The sequence below is a fragment of the Rissa tridactyla genome, chromosome 16 (assembly GCF_028500815.1).
Source record: "Rissa tridactyla isolate bRisTri1 chromosome 16, bRisTri1.patW.cur.20221130, whole genome shotgun sequence".
Classification (NCBI taxonomy): domain Eukaryota; kingdom Metazoa; phylum Chordata; class Aves; order Charadriiformes; family Laridae; genus Rissa; species Rissa tridactyla.
In genome coordinates this window covers 5,423,135-5,448,234 of record NC_071481.1, presented here as the reverse complement: position 1 = coordinate 5,448,234, position 25,100 = coordinate 5,423,135, and the positions used below count along the sequence as shown (strand labels likewise).

The following is a 25,100-nucleotide window of genomic DNA, read 5'->3' as shown; positions in this document are numbered from 1 at the left end:
GCTATTACAAGATTACTACCTTCTTTCATGGCCTGGGACAGCTTTATACGTCACATAATTACCTACCCTAACTCCAAATTTTGCTAAGTTCTCAGTTCTAGCATGTGAAAACTTGCTCCATACTTCTGTTTTGACTTGGTTTTTTTAAGAAAAATATTTAACTTGCTACTTTTCAATTTACACTGCTTAATGACAAGCCTTCCCACTTCATCTGGCTTTTTTTCTTCAGTACTCTCTTGGAAAGGCACTTACTCATTCAAACAGACTAAACTGTCAGCTTGCTCTGAAAAATCAAGCAAATATACATACAGGAACAGAAGTAGTCTCAATTACTACATATTCATATTCCTTTGTAAACAAAGATTAAGTACTGCTTAAAAAAATCCTCAAAACCGTCTACTTGTCTCAGATATAGCATTTCTGATCTGTATTACGTCCACGAGCCTAATGCTTGCATTTGCATCCGAAATTGAAGGATTAATTTATCATAAGAGCAGTGAGGTTATGTGGGGATACTTTAACGGTTTCTATCACGACGCATCCTTATGTACAGGAACAAAGCATCAGTCAGATGCACCATTAAATTTTTTGCTTATCCACACAAGTAGGAATTTCTAGGTCACCGAGAGATTCCCTGGCCCCCTAGAATCTGCATCTCATTTTGCTGACTGAAGAGGCCTCAGGTGTCCAGTCCTAACACAAAAGAAGACTGGGAAAATTTTACCTTGGTAGACTTCTTCACTGAATCTGCTTTGCTGTCATTACTGGAGGTGCTGGCAGCGCTAGGAGAGTTGCGGCCACTGGAACGGATGTCTTCATTAATGGGTGAGGCTCTACCATCAGGGCTGGCTGGCTGCTTTTTACGACCACTACGTAGTGTAGACATCTATTTGTTTAACGGAAACAAAAGCGTATCAAAGTCAGCATTTGTCCAACCTCTTTACTGTTTTCTGTCTTACAGCAGAGCAGGAGTGCTCCATCTATGCCCAAGAGCTTTAAAAATGAAAAACCAAGAGCATCTAGCATTGTTACAATTTTTTCTGGACTTAAAAGGAGACAAATCCTTAATTTGCCTGCTCAAAAACATTAAGTGACGATTATTTTATTTAGTAGCATCTGCTAGAAATGACAAGATTAGAAAGATGTTCCAAAGCTGCTGCTGTTTGCATGCTAGATTTACGTCATAAAACGCGTGCACGCACATTTGCAAGCGTGTGTACACACAGAGCGAATGAGGTAGGATAGGACCCTCACGTTCCATTAAAAAAAAAAAAAAATGTCTACCTGTTGGCATTCAAGCAGTCGAGACCAGTTTCTAAAATCCCAGTTTCAATGTGCTCCTGCTATGCCATCAGGATCCACAGTAGAGTATATGTCAGTAATTAATGCTGTTTCCCTCCCAGTTTGGCGGCTTTTTTGGTGAGTGGCTACCACAAGAACAACAACGCCAATCTCACCTGACAGCGTAGCCGCCCAAGATTGTTTAGAAGCAATGATCATATCATCATGATCAAAAAGACAGCAAGGAGAGGGCAAGGAAAAGAAATGTATCTGCTGCTTTCTATCAGCCAAAACCCAAAGCAAACATAAATTAACTGGAGCTGCTGTCAGAGTTCTCACAAGTCACTTGGGCCCAGTCAGGCTCCCGGCATCTCACCCCGAGTAAAAACTCTGCGACAGGGCACACTGACCACAGGAGCAGACTACACTTTTCTGCAGGGAAGAGATTTTTTAACTCCAGTAATACGAGGAGATCACATAAATAACATTTAATTTTTTAGAACTCTTCCTTTAAAATAAGCCCAAGGGCTTACCTCTGACAGATCCAGCTGAAAGAAAGATATATACTAGTTCAAAATCTGTAACGATACACTGGTCAAATGCCCCCTTATGATGACAGCCCACTGCCAGTCATTAAAAACATGGAAATTACAAGTTTTACTAGAACTTGCAGAAGAGACATTACAGCTCATTTCCAAAGAAAGCTTCAACTTCAGCAAGTCTCACACAGACAAAAGCGGCAGCAGCAGGCATGTACCACGGCAAACAAGCAAGAAGGAAAAAGCGCAATTTTCGACGTTTGACTACCTTTTTCCAGACAACGCCTCCTCTTTAGAGAAGAAGCTGCAATGCAAGAGTGTTAAGCCTACCGAGCCCCGACTCCGCCTTGTCCTCATGCTATGCTTTCCACTGAGTCCATCATCTTCCTCTTTGACAGGCTTAAACATAAAGGGTGGAGGGTCTACAGGCTTCTCAATGGGTGGCAGCTCTCCGTATTTTTTGAAGTGAATGCGACAATCAGTGCACAATAAAATGTTTTCTCGACCGCCGTGGTGCCAGTCCTTGGAGGCTTGGGGCAGGAAAAGCAACAGCTTAGAAATACGCAGCGTACCAGATACTCAGCACAAACACATTGCATTATTAAAAAAAGCGCTCAACAACTAGAAAAGTAGCTGCTTTTCTACGGGCAACAAAGTTGGAGAAATTTCTGGAAAACTTTGTCCCATTCCAGGCTTAGTCTGTGTTCCAGTGCACATCTTCAATTTCAGTTTACAAACTATTTGTTTACTTACGCAACTACAGCTTTGAAAACAAAGAGAGAAGCCTTATTTGCTCTACCTGGGAGCTAACAGGCAGCTATTATTTTTCGAAGCTGTGGTTTCTTAAAGTGAAGTCAGCTACGAACTTCTCCTTTCCTTCCCTTCCCTATTTTGGGGCTCACGCTTCCATGACACGCGTATGCCCGAATATCAGACAACCTTCAGGAAGGGGGCTGCTGCAGAGGAGATCTGGTGCAGCGTAAAGAAGTTTTGTGTGTGACAGTCACAGTCCAATATCCATTTGCTCTATCACAAATTGATTATATAGATTACGGATTACGTCGGGTTTTTTTCCTGTATAAATGTCTATCTCTCGGGATTCTCCTTTGTCACTGCGCTATTAATTTGCAATGGCAAAGCACAATTAACTCTGCTAGGAACGCTGTATATTTTAGCTGACTCAACCCCACATTTTGTTGACCAGCCGGACATGCACACGAACTGCTCGTGCCTGAATGAACTCGCATGAAATAGGCAGCAGCAGAAAGGAGAGAAATACAGCGAGGGAGCAGGTGCGTACTGGTTGTGAAGCAGTGACGGCAGGCGTAGCCCTTCAGTTCCTGTTCACTGTCCTCGCTGTCAAAGTCATCTTCGCTGGCCGAGCTCAAGTCCACTGAATAAGTAAAGAACAAGGGAAGAAGAGGAAAATGGAAAAGCAAAAACTCAGCATGATTTTCTATTTCCTCCTGCTTGTCTACAATAACCATCGATAATAGTTCTTGCATAAATTTTGTGACTTCCTACAACCCACCTTGCCTTGGATGGCCATTATTTCCAATTTTGCAAACTAAGCCTACAGATTAAAGGAGGATTCCAGGAACATGCCAAGTGATACAATTCACAGAACTTTTGATTTGGTACATGGTAGTTTTCCAATTAAGTTGTCTTTCAAATACTGTTTGTGCTTGGTTAGAGAGGCTGTGCTCCACAAGCACAATTCTCCAGAGAAAGGAGGTTTATTCTTTAGAACCTGGTAGAATTTAAAATAAAGTATTCTATACCTAAATCCTACTTTACTAGATTCCGTGGGCAGATACTATGGTGGCTTTTCTGGTTTTTGTTTCTAGACTTCATCTTCTAAACCAGATGGGAACCGCTGTTCTGCTGCTGGACAGTGGCTACGTTTAACCCCAGAGCCAGATGTGTTTTGTGGGTGGACGAAGCAATGCTTACATATGACGTACCTGTTTGAAAAACATGTTGTGATTCTTTTGGATGAGAGGTACTACAAGGTTACTATCTGCTTTCCAATCCTTACCGCAAGCCTCCTTGAGGGCTTTAACCCATGGCAAACTTACATTTCAAAAATGTCACATTTTGAAGATGTGGAGAATACAGAAAGGGTCGTTTTTCCTTTGCGGCAAGCAGTATATAGCATGTTAGCCCATTACAAGCCTGTGAGCTAAAAAGCACCATCTAAACCACTGAAAATCCGCAGATCACAAAAACTGTATCTTACCTCATCTTCTGAAACAACTCCGAGGTAAACCCTTTCTTATTGGCAGTACTGCGTTTTTCTAGCACCACCACTATAAATTCACAACGTAACAGGTCTGTAATTTGTCACAAGCAGAAAGCCCTGTGGCTTCCTTTGGTCACATCTTTAATTAGAAAACAAGTCCTTGACACAAGAATACTGTTTTTCTAAAGGTTCCAAGAGGATATTTTGTAATACGTGCAGGTTATAGAGAGGGAGGGATTCTACAGTACTTGCCATTAGCATCTGTCATGAACTCATTACCCTTCAAATTAAAACAGGGTCCCATTTAATAACAGTAGCTGCTAGCACTCCCATAATTTCTACATTAACTCTTGCAGGTGTTTAAACCCTGACTGCAAAATTGACACCAGGCTAGGACTTGCTTTCTTTTACTAAATTGATTTTTCTTCTCATCCTGAAGTCGGATCCATATGGATGGCTCCTTCCAGCCACATGCGCTCTGAAGTGCTGAGCATCTTGGATTGAGCCGTAGAGTCAAGATCCTCAATTCTTGTGCACACAGAAATCAGCAATAAATCCTACCGATTTCAGCAAGAAGTTGTTAATAGCCCTTTCTTACCACCTCACTAATACCGTCTCCAGAATTCTCTACCCTGCCTGCTCACCACATCCTCTACCTCCCCCATGTTACTAAGATTCTGACAATTTCTGCCTTCCACATAGTCCCTTTTCTTTAGAAGCCATGTGAATTGTGCTGGGTTTAGTCCACAGAAAGACTTCAAACTCACAGGGTAACATAAGCCTTTTACGTACGGATAAAAGTTTATATATCCATATGGACATGACTAATCAAAACCCTTTGGAATGCAGTATATTTCCCTGGTTTGGGCAATTATTTTTTGTTTAGACACTTCTGCTTCAGTCACGGCCAAAGTTCTTCCAAGGTGCCTTAAGAGACAACAGCGCTGGCTGCGGCACAGTGAGATCAAGCAGAAGGTATGGGTCACCAAGTAAGGATGAAAGGGACTTCCTTCCAAAGGGATGGAAGTTTTCGCATTGGCACTTTTTTGCCTTTTCTAATTCCCATTACTGTAATAAGCCTGGAGAAAACACAACACAAAACCCAGAAAAGAGCAGGAAAATTCAGTACCAAGGCAATGTTTCTGTCCTTACAGGATGCTTTTATGTTTAAGAACTGCACAAAGCACTTGGTGATCAAAGACGCCTACCACATTCCAGCATAATGGTATAGGAACAGGAGAGGGCAACTGCCTGAACTCCATTTCCTTGCTTCATTCGCTTGAAGGTACAGCACCATTACATTACTGTTGCTCCCTGCATCTAAACAAAGATAAATGCATTGCTTTTAGCTTCCACTTACAGAATTCACTGGAGGGGGGCCTGGAGGGAGTGTTGACTGGAGTGGAAGCAGTTCGAGTTTTAATTCTCCGAAACACAGCCTGTCTTCGATGCCTACGGTGGGCTCGAGAACTTGCTGCTTCAGGGGTTTTCTTCCAATAGTAATAGAAGGTGATTAGTTCTCCCTGCAAATACAGAAGGAGTATGTTAGAGGGGCATGCAAATCTGACTCGTCAGCTTTTTTCCTCCCTTTTGCTCTCTCTATGCGTGCACATGTATTTTTGTAGGAAGCTCCATGACATATTTTCAGACGGACAAAAGAATTCTTTAGCTAGGACAGGAAAAAAAACCCTCATTATTTTTTGTTTGCTTTTGCAGGGGAGGAACAGGAATAAATAAATGCCTTCTCACTCCTCTCCTAGAAGAGAGAAGAGGTCGGGCAGTTCGTATCCGGCCCCCGCCCGGACGCTGCTGGCACTGCTGCTCTCAGCCACGCAGAAGCGGGTGCCCCTGCCTTGCCATCAGCATCCTCTCCATGCCTCCGGAGACACTGCATCCGGACAGGTACTACCTTTCAGTGAGCTGTCAGAACAAATAACTGATAACTGCTAAGAAGTCTCTGGGGTTTACAGAAAGAACAGGGATCAATTCAGACAGACACTGCCATTTCGTCAACCTACGTTCTGCGTCGATATTTTTCACTACGCCTGTTTCAGAAGCTGAAAGTTAGAATAAAAACGTGTTCAACAAGACGTCTACAGCCATAATTAAACCCTGCTACAGTAAATCGTGTTTTAATTTGAATCTATATGCCCATATCTAAATTAATTAAGCAGTTAAAAAAGCACACCTAGAGAAATGAGTGATAATTTCACAGCATCACAAATCTGGCTTACATTCAAAAACTGGAGCAGCTGCCATTCAAACTAGCAGATGTAATGCCGAACTAAAGAACAGCATGTGGTTTTAATCTCTTTTCTCTTGCTTTGAAACCCCATCATTTCCTGGCGACTTTGTCTGCCTCTAAGGTAAAAGGTGTTGTTTCTTTCAAGTTGCAAGAGAAAAACCGAGAAGTTCTAACCAGCCTCTTGAAAAATCAACATCAGAACAAACATACCTGAATTGCCCACAGAAAGGGTTTCTTTGAACTGCATTTTATGTGATCAAATAACATAACCTCAGCCTGCTCCCTCTGGGGGGAAATCCTGCAGCCGGCACTGGGGGCAGATCACTCAAGTTAACACTAATAAAGACACACCCTTAATCCAAACTCTCCCAAGGGCCTCAACAAGCAATTACAGCCCCAACTAACATCTGTACCACCGAAACACTGGGAAGACAAAAGGAGGATGTTGTTCTAGGCATTAACTGCTGACATTTAAGACACTTAGGAATTTTACCGATGCGTAATTTAAAAATAGAAACACCAGAAAAACAACAAAACCACAACTTTGATTTCTGGCGACAGGCAGAAGAGGTGCATTTTTAATCGGCACTGCTGCAGACTGGGATTGCTGCTTCTGATCTCCACCACAGACCTCAACAATATTCCAGCAGACTGGATTCAGAGTGATACTGAATTAGGAGGAGGAAGGATTAAGTGGGCAAAATTAATCGTTACCCACAACTGTTGAATCTGAAGGACAAATGCCATACTAAAAAAAAATAAAATCTCTCTCTCTTTCCTGAAAAGAATCTAAAACTAAAAGGAGTGCAGGCTGGTGCTGAGCGTTCAAGCTACGTCCGAGTTCTGACAGCCAGCACCCTGCTCTGCTGCTGCACGTCCAACTGCCTGTGTTTGCTTTAGAAATACCATTTTACTCCGAGTCCATTAAGAGGGCTCAAAGTCCATCCAGCACAACTGTTTGTCAAACCCAGGCCATGCCCCGTGCCAGCAGGCGAACGGAGCTCTGCAGAAAAGCACGTGCAATGCTTTTCGGAGGGAGAAAGTCTCCTGCAAATGAAACCAGCCACATTTTACCTATAAATTCATTTATATCAAATCTGAGGTGTCAGCACCAAGAAACAAGCCAGTAAATCCCATGGCTTTATGTCAGTGAATTAATGCGTCCTCTGACATATGGCAACAGCAGAGTGCGAACCAATCTGTTTTCCTCCCATCATAAAATGGGAAATGAGAACCTATTTGAGCTCTATTTACACATCGCAAACCCATCAGGTCCCAAGGGAAGTTTAACACATGCACTACATCATAAACCAAACTTAAAAAAAAAAGATATGGTGTATATTTATAAAAAATACTAACTTCATGATGATAAAGCTTTTCTTCCTGAGACCCTCCCAACACTGCAGTCACAACCGCGTGCAGATAAAGATGACGCAGAAGTTTATTCAACAACTTGTTTTACCCCATCTATGAAATCTGGGTATATGAAAGGCCTAGAGAATATTCTGTACTTCACATTCACCGGCAGACTGCACGGCTACATGACTCAGTACGTGACTCAACCTTCTGACAAAGGCGGAGAAATAAACGTCAGAGAGGAAGCACACCCCGAGAACGTTGATGTTATATACAGACACAAGCTTAGGCATGTACTACACCAAAAAATTCCATGCCGGATCTTATTAGCTGCCTGGCTATCTAATGTTGTATTTTCTACCTAAGGGATTAAATGCTGGAGTGGAGTGAGGCTGGAAGGATTAGAAACAGCATACAGCGGTGACTGCAGGGGTGGCAGAAGCTTGAGCACAAAGGAATAAGTCAGGAAAGCTTTGGTTCTACAAACAGGGAGTAAAAACAGCTTCCAGCTTCCCTGCAAGTGAAGTCAAATGAACTTTAATCAAACATGCATAGTGTGCGCCTCCGAAACCCATCGCACATAAATTCAGGGAACAAAAGCTGTTGCAGAAATCAATAGCCTACTGCAACATTAACACAGGCAAGCATTGATCAAAGGGCCCTTTTACAAAAGGCAGCCTTGCAAATTAGCTGCTGCTTTTGCTTGCAAGCAAACAGAAAAGCATAAACGCTGCCGACATGAATGGCCTGTAATGATCATCTTGTTCCTGGCGATCTCACCTCACCGCAAGGTCTCGCGGTCAACACATCCTACATCTCCGTGCTGTAATTGGGAACAGCATGACGGACCCGGGCTCTCGGGTGCCTGTTCGCTGGGGGAGGGCTGAGAGCAGCTGCTCTCCATCTGATTTTCTGGGTAGCAGGTCTACACTCGGGGGAACAGCCCTAACCTAACAACCTGCAAATACATCCCATGTCTCCTTTGAAGCTTTTTGTGCCAGGAACTGGCTATTGCTAGCAACACACGCACTAAAATAGCGTGTAAAATAGAATCATCCTTCATTGCATCATTATACTCGTTCAACTTAAGAGCGACATCCCCCTCATCTCCAAATTTCAGAGATAAATTAAGGAGACCCAGGTCATATGAGGAGAGGCTGAGGGAGCTGGGCATGTTTAGCTTGGAGAAGAGGAGGCTGAGGGGAGACCTCATTGCCCTCTACAACTACCTGAAAGGAGGGTGTAGAGAGGTGGGGGTTGGCCTCTTCTCCCAGGTAAATAATGACAGCACCAGAGGAAATGGTCTGAAGTTGCGGCAGGGGAGGTTTAGATTAGATATTAGGAAGAATGACTTTACTGAAAGAGTGGTCAGGCACTGGAACAGCCTGCCCAGGGAGGGGGTTGAGTCACCATCCCTAGAGGTATTTAAGAAATGTCTAGATGTGGCACTTCAGGGCATGCTCTAGTGGCAGAGATTGTAGGGGGTTTTTTTTGTGTGTGTGTATGGTTGGACTCGATGATCTCAAAGGTCCTTTCCAACCATGAAGGTTCTATGATTCTAAGGAAGGGGTGAGACCCCTGAAGCAACTACTGCCTGCGGTGAGGTCTCTGGCTGATGGGGGAAGGGAAAGTCAAGGTTTGCAAGCCAAGTTCAGGCAGGGCTGAACCTGCTGCTTGAAACAGTGACCGTGTTCACCACTCTCTACTCCAGTTCAGCGGCCCAAAGCGCACAGACCACCTGACATTCAGAGGAGCCCATCTCCTTTTGCAATAAGCACTGTCCGCCTGCTTCTGTCACCCTCTTCTCTTCCCCACACCCAATAACACGTTCCTGCTTAACCAAGCTCTGGGACCACTAATAAAGCTGGCATTAACAACCACTGCAAAGCCTCACAACAAAACGTAAACTCCAGCGACGCATGATAAACTGATTTACATTCAGCTTATCATGACTTTGGACGTCAAGTAGCAAGATTTTATACGGCTGCACATACATGGATGTCCCATAACACATACGCAAATGAGAAACATGAGCGTTCAATGAAGCCATCCCTCATAGCACACGCAAAGCCATTCTTCAGCAAAGCTCCCAGCCTAATGAATCAGAGCAGTCACAACGTTCCAGATGTTCGGTGGCAACACAGTCAACTGTCCAGCAGGAAGGGTTTCCATGTCCAAGTCGCTGCTTCTTTCTCCAGAACTGTTCATGGGCTGCCTCCCGTCCCTGAAACCCACCTCATCTCTCAGACCCCCAGACACCGATGTTGCTGGCACAGTTGTCCATTTTTATCAATTACCAGTAAATCCAATATTAGAAAGGCAGTCCCAATAAAGCGACCCACAAGTCTACTCCAACACCACCCCTCAAATGAGCAGCTCTAATTCCTGTACTGTGTCACATCCAAGAGAGATGCTATTAGCCCCTTCCCAGATCAAATCCATCAAGGAAAAGCTTTTTCCATCAGCGTGGGGAGAAGATTCATTTCTCTCACAATCTCCTTCGTTGCTCACGGTAGGAGCCTCACCTGCACTTGATATAACGCCACCTCTCTTTTCTGCAAACATAACTCCATTTTTCTACATTAACTTCTGAATAACCATCCCAAGCAATTTATCAAACACATATAAAGCAAAATGAGAAGCATTATTCAGGCTTTTAATGCCACCTTTCCTTCAGAACATCTACTTTCCCACTCCTGAAGTTTCACAAGACCGAGGGGATATCTTCTCCACTAAAAACCATGGCTCAGCTTTCATCAGTTCTGAAATACATCTGCAGCTCCCAACTCCTCAAATCTCTTCCCGTTTTCTGCCAATGCCATTTCACCCCACGTTGTAGGTACATAGAAAAAAGTCACGCTTCATCTCCTTTTAGCTCTGTTCTAGGGATTATTTTTAAAGAGAAAGAAATGGTTCAGGTCCCCTCCCGCAGGATCAAGCAGCAGCGAGACTTTCTCTGCAGTTCAGCTCTGGAGGCTGAGCTGCCACATGAGTCTCCAAGTGCCCAACGCCCGCATCCTCCCCAGCCCATCCCAGGCCATCTCTATTTATTAGACTGCTTTCTTCCATGCGGCACCTTTCTCTTACCACTCCCCTTGCTCTCACCCCTGTTTTTCTGCAGCTCGCCCAACTCTCCAAGCCACACCACCAAACCCCGGGGCAGGCCGAAGGAACTCTGCCATACCCCGAACAAACCAAGCGCTGCATGCCCTGGTTTCTCACTTCTTATCAGTAGTTTTCAAATGTAAAATACACAACACAAGCTGTGCCCCATGTTTGTGTTTAGTCTTGCCTTAGGTAAACAACGGATTAACACTGTGTATGCATTTCTGGATTTGAGAGGTTTTGACAGCCCTGCTGCGGCAGAGGCTGCTCCTGTGGAAGCCAATCACACAAACACATCAACCTACCTTCAAGTATCTGTTATGGTATAACAGAGTGAGCAAACATAATAATTGCTGTTTAATTTCCCCAGAGCCTAGCTCTGCCAGGGAAAAAAAGAAAGTCACGGGGGAGGGGAATAGCTTTACAGTAATTAAACAGAAAAAGTAAATGACAACTCTCTTCAATGGCTATAAACTAGTCATGGCAGAGCAGAGGGGAACAGATTGTCCAGCTGCGGTCTTAATGAATTCACAATCTTTCTGGAATGCATCAAGATTTTATTAAGTCAACTCAATTTAGCTAATGCTCACTGTTACTAAAGTCCTGTGGTAAAAACCCACCGTCTCCAGCGCCTCCTCCCTCCTCCACTCAATCCCCAGCTTGAACAGCCTGGGTTACGACATCTGCTCAAACGCCGGCATGCCAAGGGGCGCGCCAAGAAGGTGGACTGCAACACACAGGTTGCCTCCTGAAACACCTTCATCGAACCACCCAGAATATTGCCATGCACTGTTAGACTGGGAGGCAAAATTGAAGGTATCACGCATATCTCCATACCTAATAGTTGCTAACACAAGAGGCGCAAACGCATGCGAAGGGTTCGACCATGCACGATCACGGGGCAAGTCCTCTGACGGGCTGAGCAGCGCAGCCCACCACGGCAAGGTGGAGACGGACAGTGAGCGGAGAGCATGGCATGGCTACATCCAGGGAGAGAAAGTTCCCAACTATTGTCTTGGTCTAAACAAGTTAAACTATTGAAAAAATGCAGCAGGGAAGAGAAAGAACAGCTGTGCGCAGCTCCGAAGAGCTGAACCTAGGCATTTTTACAATTTTAAGCCTGGTCTACACGCCTCTGCCAACTATGACAAATAGGTTTGCATACGTTCTAATTAAGCAATAAGTCTCAGCAGCTTATTCAGTAGCGCTGATTAATGTCCACCTTGGGTGCACAGGAATACTGCATAATCCAAAACATTACTGAAATTTTAAGAGAGGCTTTTAAAAAGCCAAGCAATACTTTACTAACACTACAAAAAACACATTAAAAATTGTGGGATGCCCTCTAAGGAATATCCTGCAGGTCTCTCAGTTGTCTAGGCAGTTTATCTAGCAGTTCCTGCAGCCATTCGTTATCTTTTGGATGGCAATACATTCGTCTCTCCCTGATCTCTGCTAAGAACTCTACCTACAATTTTAGGAGAAGATTGGCTCTCCTAATTCTCTGTTCCCTTGTTCCACAAAGAGCAAGGTAAGCTAGTTGGTTTCGACTTTTATTTGAAACTCCTGGCAAAAAAGGCTGGCCAAGGGAGATTCAAAAGAGGAAACAGGTGTATAAGAAACCCAGGCGAACTCCCTCGTTTTTTGTGTTGTCAGTTCACCCCCAATCCAGGAACAGTCACAGAATTTCCTGGGAACCCAGCCGAGGCTCCATCTGTATTTTCTGGATTTCATTTTGCTGTGGAAAAAACCTGCAATCGGATACAGCTTTATGCTTTCTAATTGTTTCTGCTAAATGAGCACTGCTACCCTGCCTAGTCCCCTACAGCCCAGAGGAAGAGCGAGCTTCATCTCCTACAAACGATGCTTTTGTTCAGGTAGCTGACACGGTCCAGGAGACAACAGGCCAGAGAACAGCATCGCTCCCGGCAGTGCTCAAACAACTCTGGGACCTGCACATTTCACTTCAAAGTTCCTCAAGCAGTGAAAAGACTGAAATAATTTCATTTTTCATGTTACCTAAACACACAGATCACTCTTGTAATTCTCGTAAGAGAATGTATTTGCCCTCCTTCACAGGTGATTTTAAAAAAATCAACATAACGGGCGAGCGCAAACTAAACCCAACTCTTACAACAAAATGACGCAGCGGAACTGGACGTGGCCAGAGACACAAAATGTAACAGAATCACAGTGAACAGGGACTGTGAAGTGGGAAGAGGAAAGAAATGAACAGGACAGGATGTAAATAATCGCTCATTTGAAACAAACATTTATCTGCAGTAACACTCAGCCATAACACCCAGCATCTGCCATCTGATGACGAAGTCAATGAAGTATTTACAAATTAAGTCTCAGCACATCCTTTAAGTTTTACAGCATATAGAAAACAAAGGGACAGAACATTCGTAAATTGGCCAGGATCGATCCTGTGTGAGCAGCACAACTGTAGTGATTAACCCCAGAGGACGGGAACAGCTCCACCAGCGACAGCCAGGCTCTACAATTCCTTCGTAATTCAAAACCAGTCCTACTGGGCAGGCTCAGCCAGCCTCCTTCAGCGCAGACCCGGCCGACTGGTCCTCAACAGCTCAGCCTTCCTTTTGCCCTCAATACAAGCTGCCTTTTCTTTCAATTGGATATTCCTGTCTCATCCCTACCACTTGATTTATGGTTTTAGCAAACCACAGAGAAATCTAAACGTTATTGTCCGGCGCCTGAAAAAAAAAGGCCAGTAACACGTCTTTGTGCCACATCTAACTCAAAATTTTCACGCGGTTCATTTGCTAACCTTTTCCAGTGTTTGTAATTAAGGTTGCATATACTGGCAGGAAGATAATAAGCATTATCTTACCCCCGCTATCTGCTCTATGCAAACAATTGTTTTTTAAAGAAAAAAATAAGAGATTTTATTTTCTTTTTTAGGGATTTAAGTACCAGCTTTAACAGTTCTGCAAAAACAAACACACAGCAAGCTAGCGCATTGTTTTAAGCCTCTGCCACAGTTAAAAGCTGCTGACCCTCTCTCCAGCTGTACGTCATGCCAGAATGAAAAGAAAGCTTTTGTAATTAAGGCTTCTTCCTCCAGAGACTCCTCTTTGTTAATCAACAGAGTTCCTAATCCCCGTAGGAACTCACAGACTGTTGGCTGCATCCATTATTAATTATTAGAGCCTATCTCTAGTAGTGTCAGCTCCAGCTCTCCAGGACTGCGTAACCACTGCCAGTGTCACCAGGTACGCCCCACAGGGATCTCTGGCGTCTCGTCAATTAAGAGGTTACCAAAATAGTGAGAGAGTTAAGGACCTGCTTGCCTTACACACATTTGTCAAGGATTTATTTTCTACTCAGCTCTCCTTCGCAACTTACACGGTCAAAATTTCTGAGGTGAGAAATCCTGATTGGCCTGACCACTTTTAACTCCGATCATTTAACTTTGGTTCCTCCCCCCCAAGTTTACCCCCTCCCTCTCGTCCTCCTGCATGCCTCCACCAGCTCCTGCCCGGGCACGGCTGCCCAGCCGGCAGCGCAGAGGGCTCTCCCGTTCCAGCAGAGCCCAGTTCTCCAGTACCGGTGGGATGTCTCCACCTGGCACAGGGCACGAACCACCTCATGCGGACAGACCCCACAGAATGGGATTCAGCCCCTGTGGAGCCGGGGCATCTCTACTCCCACTGGGGCTCAAGGCCAGCACACATTGCAGGGTCCTTCCAACCCACTGCTCAACATCCACGTGTTCTCCCTGGCAAATACACACATTCACCCTTTTTCCCTTTTCACTTACATCTTGATGCCCAAAGCGTAGCTACCTCTAAAAAAAAAAACCACATGGACCAGGTGAACTAAGCCTGGCATAGTTCTGAAGAGCAGAGATGAAATGCGTTTGCAAAGATGGGAGAAGCTCCTATTTTCTTGAGCCAGCAATTCTGTCATTCCATTTTACAGCCCACATCAAAGTCCTGGGGTTCCCAGCTGTTTCCTGCAACATCGCTCACTGCCGGCCTCCTGTTAACTAGAAGTTCTCAACATTGGAGCTCACGCATCAGGACAAAAAGGGGAGTGGGATAAATACCCAGACAAATTAAACACAAGGTATGGAGAAAAGCTTTCAGAGCAGAGCTCACCATAGTCCTGGATCACGTCTTTCCCCCTTCACGTACGCTTTTCCATCAATTCTGTTGACTTCAAAAATTTAGCAGCACAAAACAAGGAACAGGATTTTCTCAATGAAGGTGCCAAGCACCAATACACCACCCCTTTAACTGCGCTTTCTTTTTGCACCAGCTCAATAATTAAGTTTACTGGTTGCATATTGCTAGAGTTCAGGTGCGGGACAAAAACCCGTTTCACTGCTACTGGCTACATCACAATGAGCTCTTTCTCTATGCCCATAATACATCACATTCTCACTATTTAAAGCAAAGGTATCGGTGGTGGTTCACGTGGGTGTGTATGTGAGAGAGAAGCAAGCCATAAAGCAGTTAAAACTACCACCCTCCATCCCGTAAACATTTTTCTATTTATCTGCCCTTCATTACATGCACAATCTTATTATCTCTGCACATCCTCAAAGCGACAGCCGTCAGGGTCACCCTATAAAATATACATCGGCAATGTTACATTTAATGACTGGAGCGAGAAGAAAAATGAAAGATGGGAGGAGTGGAATACCGCAGGATGTTTTAAAGGGATCATCAGTTATATCTATGCATTTCCTGAGGTGATAATTGAATGACAGTGGCTGGGGGGAAATCCATTTTTGAGCTTGGGAAAGGACTGTTAGGGAAAAAATGTTTTTGTACTGGCAGCATGTAATGGCTGCCAGAAAATGAAAAAGGTTTCTTCAACCACAGCAGTTGCTCTATTTTTATGGATTTTATATAGGGGCTGAAAATAATATCAAGTACCATCAGCTATTCAAACCAAGCAAAAAATATTGACAGCCTTTGGTCATTTCATCCCCAAGTAGACTACGTTCTGTTGTGGTTTGCATGTCAACTTGAATTAATTTAAATGGAAGACTAATTTGTGTATGCGCATGCGTGTGCAGAAAGTGACATTCCAAACACAAGGACAGCAGCATTTTCTACGTTCATAATTTTTGTTTAAACAAAGTATTAAAAATTTAATGCAACTATTCAGTGGGGATCTTACATCCTCCTGCATTTCAGTAAGGTATACAGGTGCAAATTTGTTTCCTAATTCTGCACAATTGAAATTAGGCTTGCAATTATTAAAAAAGTTTTACTCCTTTAAAAATATTTTTATTCTTGCACGATGACAATTTTACAAATAGAATCAAACTGCATTTATCAAACCATTTCCCGTGTTATATTGTTAGCTCTATTTGTTCCGTTAGTTGACTACTTCGCAGCAATAAGCAGGTTGGTATTTCAACAAACCACTGGCAGTTAATTGTCCCTTGGAATCAATACTCCGCATCACTGCGGGACTCCGCCGGCTGCCTCAGGCTCACCGGAGGACACTGACACATAACCGAAGGGAGGATGGAAAATACTGACTTGAAGCTCATCAGAATTAGAAAGGTTTTCTCTCCCTAGAAAACTGGGAAGGGGCAATAACTCCCACACATTCACGCTCCTCATTAGCTAAACCAGACAATCACTACATAGCTCAGCAGATTCCCCTTCTGTTCAGCTGGAAATTCACACAGTGCTAAGATGGATGACATTTCACTGATCTGAAAAGATTATTTCAAATGGTTAAACGCTTCCACCTTGCAATTCAAGTTCCTGCTCAACTCACCTGAGAAGACACTGGAGTCTATCGTTTAACAAAGAAGTTTCTCACTGTCTTTCAAGCTCCCATTTAAAAGCTGTCAATTAGTCCACGAGTGGGTAAGTGTTTCAGGGCACACAGACCACACTGTCCAACGCTTCTGGGGCACCTTGGATGGTCTGGAAAAAAAGTTGCAATCCCCAGGTTGCTGCAGCTTCTCTGGAAGAGTCGGATGTGTAAACGCTAGCACTTTTGGTGGGCCATCGAGGACTGTCTTCCTGTTAATCACAGCTGGGGCTTCTGTTTGTGCCCTTGTATGAAGCTATCTGTCTCACGCTTTCCCAGGTTAAGTCAGAATATACTGTATTACCAGGTTTCAAAACAAATCTGATTCTCGCCATATTCTATAATTGGAATCTGATGTCGTTCTCAGTAGAGTTCATTCCTATGATGTCAGATAGGGGTTTTTTACCCCTCTATTCCTTCACGGAGCAGATTTTTGCCTCTAGATGAAGAGCATGGATCACACGGATTGCTCGCACTGTGCTCTGCAACCCCAGCCCTGTTTCCTTCCTGGGCAGGCACTGGTCACCGAGAAGATACGCACCACAAAAACAAGGAAACAAAACCACTCAAATAAATAAGCAACAGGAAATTCTGAAAGTTTGATCAGCTTTTCCTGTTTTAATAGGGCAAGAAGAGCTGATAGGTATGTAAGGAATTAGCCATTTGTTTCTCAAATGTCATATTCTGGAATTGCTTTTATTTAAGTATAGAAACAAGAATCGAAGGTCCCCGTAGTTCTGAGACGATCACCAGCAGCACAACTTTGCAACGGTGCTGCTGGTGGCAGATTGCTGATGTGTCTGCACGCCGACCTGCATTCCACATCTCAATGTAACAGATGTTTTAGGTTTTCCAAACGCATCTGTGATGAATCACACAAAGCCTGGCTTGTCAAATGCACGCGTTATCTTCCCTGACACACAGCTTCCTCCCTGCAGCTCACGGCCTGTAGGGGAGCTGTTGAGTTTTAACAGTTTATTATTAAAGTCATGTTAAAAACAACAGCATTCAGACAACACTGAAAACTACAGAGGAGGCAACAAACCTCGTAAAATAATCCTCACTGCTAATGAGGAAAGTGAAGATGCATCAGCTGCAAACAGAATTTTCCATCCCTTTTTTATTGCAGCTACCCTCAAAGTCCTCACAACTGGCCATTTCATGATTAAAACTATCAAACCCCCTGATTCCATGCTGAAGACAGCTACAATTTGACCTCTTGATAAAAATCTCTCGTCACAGGATGCCCAACACCTGAACAAGCCAGATGGAGGAAGAAAGCCATCCATTTTACACCTGGAAAGTATCAAATAAACTCATGCAAACAGCCAGGCTTATCTCCAAAACCTTTATTCCCAGACCACATGACCAAGGGTTTAAGGAGGACGGGTTCCCACTCTCCTGCGCGGTCTGAGTTATGGACACAGCATCCAACGTGCAAACAACATCCCCAGACAGACACCCCTGCCATTAAGCCTTGATTTTAAACAGACTCGGCTTCTCTCAGATCTGATCCCCGAACAGCTGTTTTCCTTTTACTGCTCTCCAAGAACATCTCTCTAACCCAGTAGATTTTTTAGATTAAGTGCGGAGGGTTGAGGGGTACTTAAGTGTTTTCCTGTTTACCAGAGCAATATATGAAAAGAGGAATATTGAAGCAGGACATCAAGCAACCCCCTCACCCCCCGAAACCGCAACAGAACTGCCACGTAAGCTGCTTATCCCCCGCTTATTGTTGCTTGCCTCCAGTCTCAAATTCTTTCTGTTAGGAAAAAATCCTTAGCAAGCAAAATTGAACTAAAAGACAATGGTAAGAGTTGTAAAACAGTATTAGAAAAACCAATTCATTGTAGCTTACTGTAATACCTACACAGCGAACTCAAAAGTAAAAGAAATTGCTAATTCTTTACAGTTCTGTTCTGCCCTGGTGTCTCCAGCAAGCATTAATCCCAGCTGCTCCTGTGGAAAGTGAATTTGATCCCCACTTCACAATTACGGATAAGAATGGGAAGAAAAAAAAAAAAAAGGGCCCAGTAATTTGGGGCCTGACTGAGGGCTCTGAGTCCCGAGGTCTTGCAAATCATCCTATGAGGACTTCAGAGACGAAATCTGTCTGCTGCCATTAATCCTGCCCTCCCTGGACATGGCCCACGTCCCCAGCGGGGGTGTCAGGGCAGGCGATACGGTTGCCGCAGCTAATTTTACAAAGCATGCTAACTTAAAATGTCATGGATTTCAGTTTACGCTGTCAGTTGCCATGAAACAGTGGGCTCATTTTTACCTTTCTGTCATGTCCACTACAGGGACGCTAACCTCTGATAGAAGAGCCACGTAAGCAGGAGAGAAAAGCAGTACAGTGGAACAAGAAAGTTACGGTAATAGCATTTTTCACCTACCCAAAAATCAGCTGCCACTCAGAACCAGAGGTCTCAGACACAGAACCCAAGAGCTCTGATTCCCACCACCAGGCAGGCAAACCTTCTAAGAGCTGTTTCTCACAAGCTGGGCAAATTTCAGATTCTGACCCACCGGATGACACAGAGCAGCTGCAGCACCAGAAAAGGCATATTCATCTGTCTGTCCCTGCACAGCACCCATCACACGGAACCGCAGCTCAGCCCGCAGGGAGACAGGAGAGCCATTAAAGCAGAAGGGCAGCGCTGGCAAAAGGACAAATGGCTACAGACCTTATGAGCTTTAATATGAAGTTTGATCCGTTCATGAAAGGGATGTGAGAGATGGTTGCCTGTGACAACAGAACTTTAGATTCAACAATTCCCCCCAGCCTGCTCCAGCCCCGCATTCTTACGCCGGTGGAAAAAGGAGTGCAGACCCCAGGAAACCTGGCACGCAAAGGCGCTGACCTGTTAGCCAGCCTGTGGCCGCTTACGGCGCATTTTCCTTACAATGCTCTGACAAGTTTATTCTAGAGCTGCCTTTCTGCTTCCCTGAAACATCTCTCTCTACATTTCACTTTACCACCCAAGAAAAGCCCGATTCCCTCATGTAAATGATGTCCGGTTTGTTTCCCTCTTCATAGGTATTGGGCTGGCATCGTCTTTACCTGCCTCCCTGAGTTCTTCTACAAGTTGAGATTGAGACAGTTTCTGATAAAGAAGAATAAAATGCCATTTTTACCCAGTCAGCAATCTTCTGAAGATTGAGATGAAAACTGCTCACTGTACTGCTTTATTAGATACGCAAAACTATATACCCAGCCCCTCCAGAGGATGTCTGACCACTCTGGCCACACCACACTTACCCCCCCCCACCAGCCCTCCATCACATCCCCTTTCTCGTTACCAGTTCATAAACACTGAAGAGTCGGTTCCAGCTGCATCAGTAAGAGCTCAGACATTCTTTACTATCACAGTCAGACTGTGCCAACATGCCTTGGAAGCACAAAGACTGACTGATCAGGTATTCCAAATGCTCAAGTATTACACCGTTTATTCCCTACTAACATGTCTAACAGTCACCGCATGTTGATGCCTACCACTAGGCAGCGTGAGCGATCGCTTTAATTAGTGGCTTGTATTCAACACAGCACCAAGCTGTCAGAAACTAAAAGGGAACCACTTATAATTGAGAACTTCAAAACAAGAAAAAAAAAAGAGTTAATATCAATACCTGCTGGCCGCCCTTGAGAGAAAGAAGAGCCTACTAGTATACATTTATACTTGCGTGCCTCTGAAAAGGATACTCCATTATTGACTGATAAGCCGCAGCCACAAAGTTTCGGAGATTGCTGGAGTGTAAATCTTCATAAATTTAACAGGGGGCAACCTAAACACTGCATTATTTGCAAACAAAACTACTCACAGAAGCACCCTGCACTTTCAACAAGACGCTTCCATCCCTATTCGCCACGAAAATCACCCACTGCATTTTTTCCTTAAACTTTGTCTTTGTGGAATCCTCTGTCTTCTTCCATTGCTTCCTAAGGGTGACTGCAGGTTTGCAAAGCGCTCACAAATCAGCCCTCGCTACACACATCCTTTACTACAGCAGTGCACACAGGAGGCGCTACTTCCAGATACAAGTCAGCATTTCCACCATGAACCTGAAAAGCCATTACAGACAGAATTTAAACACGCCACTAGAGGAAAAAAAATTTCAAAAAGCCAAAGTGTCAGTAGCAAGCGGAACTGCAACTGTAAACTTAACCTAGTTTTACCTTTAAGCACATACATTAGAGTGAGGTTATACTGTCAGCTGGGACTTCCAGCCTTTGCGTGCAACAACGCCTTCATTTTTAGTCATCATCTATAAAATCAATACTATTATGTGAGTGTAAACGATAGTGAAGTAAAAACTAGCGATTCACTGCATGGAAAACTCCATTAATCAGCAGTGGGTACACACTGAGTTAGTTTAAGAGCTCGTTCCCTGAAAGAATCAAAGAACAAATTTCTTTCCTCTCCCAAAACCAACCAACCTGTGGCTCTACGCATAGCAACACCAGCTTTCACCTATTATGAAGTTGCACTATGTTCTGGATTTGGTTTACTACAGCAAAATATTATGCCATAAGTAAATCCTTAAGAAAGACACAGTTCAGTGAACCAAAGCTTGAGATGGACATTCAGCGCGCTGCATGTGTAAGTTTGAAAACTGGAATGCCAAAAGTCTATTTGGTGGGGACACATTCTCATTTTTCCTTCTAACCATGGAAGATCTCCATTTGCAAAACAAAAATCAGTGTTTAACACAGTGCTTGTGCTCAGGGCCAAGTTCAGCAAACAACCACATGTAGCGCACAAGTTAACGTTTCCTGTAGACATCGAATACTTGTAAGTCTTATAAAGGGTTTCTCTGTACACTGCCCCATCGCATCAAACTTGGCATAAAACAGCCAGCTTAGAAAGGCCATGTTGACGTCATATGTCAAACCATTCTGAGAATCCTCCATCTCTATCTTCTTCTTTTCCCTGTCCACTCCTGTCCCATTACAGATTACACCCCATTCCTACCTGTTCCAGTGAAATGGGAAAGCGTCAGTTAGGGGATACTCCTCCAAAACTAAAGTTTGGGGGAGACACAGAATCACAGAACGGTTTGGGTTGGAAGGGACCTTAAAGATCACCCAGTGCCACCCCCTGCCCTGGGCAGGGACACCTCCCACCAGCCCAGGTTGCTCCAAGCCCCGTCCAACCTGGCCCTGAACCCCTCCAGGGACGGGGCAGCCACAGCTTCTCTGGGCAACCTCTTCCAATATCTCAGCATAAAAAATTTCTTCCTTATAGCCAAACGAAATCTACCCTCTTTCATTTTACAACTGTTGCCCCTTGTCCTGTCACTACAGGTCCTGGTAAAAACTCTTTCTCCACCTTTATATGCTGAATGGCTGCAATAAGGTCTCCCCGGAGCCTTCTCTTCTCCAGGCTGAACCCCCCCAGGTCTCTCAGCCTGTCCTCGCAGCAGAGGGGCTCCAGCCCTCCCAGCATCTCCATGGCCTCCTCCGGCCCCGCTCCAACAGCTCCGTGTCCTTCTGCTGTCGGTGCCCCAGGGCTGGAGGCAGCACTCCAGGGGGGTCTCCCAGAGCGGAGCAGAGGGGCAGAATCCCCCCCCCCATGTTAACGCAGCCTAGGATACGACAAAGGTTCTTTGTGGTTGACATCTTCACAGCCTCTCTAAACGCAGAATCCCTCTGTTTTCCATATGAAATATTCAATAACCTAAGAATGCTCTCAGCTTTATGTGCAGTTCTCCATCAATTAGGAGCAAAACACGGCAGTGACAGCCATCTCGGCTCTTAAAGGCATCTGCTGCTTCAAACAATTCATCACCTCAAGTTATTCAACAGCAACATTATTACCTCACAACAGCCTTTCTGTTCTGCTTAACTATTCCCAATCTGTTTGTCCGGTTTTGGAGTTGGCAGCATCCTGTCCTACCAACCACAAACCCCGTATCTTGCAGGCTTAGGCAAATTCAAATAAATAGAACACCATGGACTCAAGCTGCAAGCTCGTTTTTGATTACAGGTACACTCAATTACCCAACCAAGCTGACACAACCAAGGCAGACATCTTGCAATAACAGGGATTTGAGACATTACACAAGAAACCCCACGACACATGGAAGACAGACCACAAACACTCGTTTTCTGGGTTAAAAATCACTTTACTATGCTGGATCTAGACACATAGATTATAAGCACAGGGTATGTTTTGGGTGTCTCGTAGCGTTTTGTAAGTAATTCTAGCTTTCATATTTCTCCCCCCTTCATTAAACTAATCACCCTAACATCACTAAGATGTATCGTTTATTTTTGGTCCATCCTTGCAGGTATTGTTTGCAAGGTAACTGACAATTTCTCAATTTATTTGTGTGTTTCCATTGCTTAGGCCTCACTTGTGAAATTGCAGGCTGAGGTTCAGCCCATTCCTATACACACGTGAGGACAACTGGGACTGCCCAGCTCTATACACTGCTGTTGAGTAGCTGCCACCAAGATAGCAGGACAAAACGCGGTGTCTTCAGGTGTCAAAAAACCAAAAGCAGCAAATTAAGACCAATACAGGTGCCTTCATGCAAATGGTACTAGCGATAAAAAGGAAAAGGGGAAAAATACAGAAAATGATGCACTAAAAAAAAAATAAAATGGAAAAACTTACTGGAATGTTTCTATAGCTCTATTTTTCACAACACTACTACCATCTCTTTGAAACATTTCATGAATCTTTCACACACAAACACACACAGAGGTCCCACAAACATCTGACATTCGTCTCAGGCATGTAAGAAGTTTTTACATTGCTTATTTTATACCATGTAAAAATATTATCAGCAGCTCAACGTCCAGGAATAGCAAGGTGTAAGCAGCAGGGAACTACTACACATTTGTGGCTCCAAAGCAGGAAAGGGCCTTTGAACAGGTAAGATTTGCAGTTCTTCACTTCCAACTCAGTGGTTCAAATTCAGCCTGAAGCATTCGGGACAGAAGAGCTGGCAGCATTCCCAGGAAGCAAATATGCATCTGGGTGGATCAGAATATTTGAAGGAGTCAAGGAGCCTAAATCCACTCCTACCCTTCTGTATACAAGACACACAAAACACTACAAGAGAAAAAACAATGAGCAACTCATTTGTGTAAACCCTAATCGCTCTGAGCTGCTTCAGTTCCCCGAATCGGCCTCTCTTCAGAGTGATAAAGAGGAGAGAAACACTGCAAAACTCCAGGCTTCTGTGAAGTGGCAAACTGTGATCGAAAGGTGAAGCTAGGGAAATACTAAAGCATAAAAAAAAAAAAATAATAAAGCAGTAGGAGTTGAGGGAGCAAAAACAAAGAAATATCTTTGCAAATTCCGCATTCCAGAAAAGCCTATCTTTACAAAACAAAGCATACAAATATCCACATTCAAACATACAAATAACCCATTAATCCTACTAATTGACTGCCCAAAGCTCCTTACGAAGTTCAACATCAGAAGTAGGTCGTGTTAAGAACTACTGCTCCTCCCAGTTCCCTTACATCCCCCTTTCCTCGGCCACCCCTTTCCTCTGCAGAACCTCTACGAACCCTGAAACACACAGCCCCATCCAGCCAACTGCATCCTTCGCCCCCTACCCCGCTCCTAGTCCTCCTCCCTTTCCATAGCTTTAATCACCACCCCAAACAAAATATTTACAGAACGCCCCAGCTCAGAAGCCATTGAAAAAGGAGGAGGCGGCAGTAATGAATTACGTTCCACCAGGGCATCTGCTGCGAGGCGGCAGTGGAAATGTTTCTATCAACTCAGCCATCTTGTCTGGAAAATGATAAACCCTGCAGGGATGTTTGCTGTTAAAGTTTGAACCATTGGCAGAGCAGCTTCCCAACCAACGCGAGTGACACAGAATAACGCCGCGGTTATCAACAGAATGTAATTCTGAAATTGTGAAGCACACACAATGTAAGATAAAAAAGCAGCATCGACCTATGAAAAGAAGAAAACCTAAGTAATTTTTCCATGTCAAGCAGACAATCTTGGTAGATCTCACTTGTTTGTTAAATACAGAATAATTTCATTTAAAAAAAGCACACATCTTTATACTAAACATTTCTCCTGTGGTTGGCGCTACTGGTTAAAACACTTCACCATTGTGCTCTACGTTCAAAGGAAGTTTTCAAGACGTTGCCACAGTCTGACCGTATCTGTCCACGCACATCATTAATCAACCCTTCTCCCCCTCCCCATTACCATAAAAGGCTTTTTTTTTTTTTTTATAAAATGTCAAGCATTTAGAGTACTGCTTATTTCAACAAACAGTATTTTTTTCCTTAAAAGACATTTTTTATCTTCAATAGGAAACACCACAAGTATCTGAAACAAGGTAGAACTGCTTAAAAGAAAAGGATGGGAGAAACATGGCATAAGGCTCTTGCGGAACATGCCAGAGGAAAAAAAAAAACAACTGCCATGTAACCCTGAAATAATTGGCTCCATCCTCTCAACATTAAAAGCAGCCCCTTTCAAGATAAAAGGAACGAGGCTGCCCAAGGTGCACAAGCGTAAAATCTCCGAAAGGCTGACATTAACTG

The 25,100-nt window shown here is 44.0% G+C and overlaps 1 protein-coding gene across 6 annotated transcripts in view; it reads right to left on the bottom strand.

Moving 5' to 3' along the window:
* The window catches only part of RERE (arginine-glutamic acid dipeptide repeats), a 243,524-nt gene that overhangs the window by 12,063 nt on the left and 206,361 nt on the right, over positions 1–25,100 (bottom strand). For all 6 annotated transcript variants that reach the window (XM_054222253.1, XM_054222256.1, XM_054222255.1 and 3 more), the window contains 4 exons: positions 5,423–5,585; positions 3,121–3,213; positions 2,151–2,350; positions 725–886 (listed from right to left, as the gene is read on the bottom strand). In XM_054222253.1, coding sequence (XP_054078228.1) covers positions 725–886; positions 2,151–2,350; positions 3,121–3,213; positions 5,423–5,585 — 618 coding nt within the window. The remainder of the gene's footprint in view (positions 1–724; positions 887–2,150; positions 2,351–3,120; positions 3,214–5,422; positions 5,586–25,100) is intronic.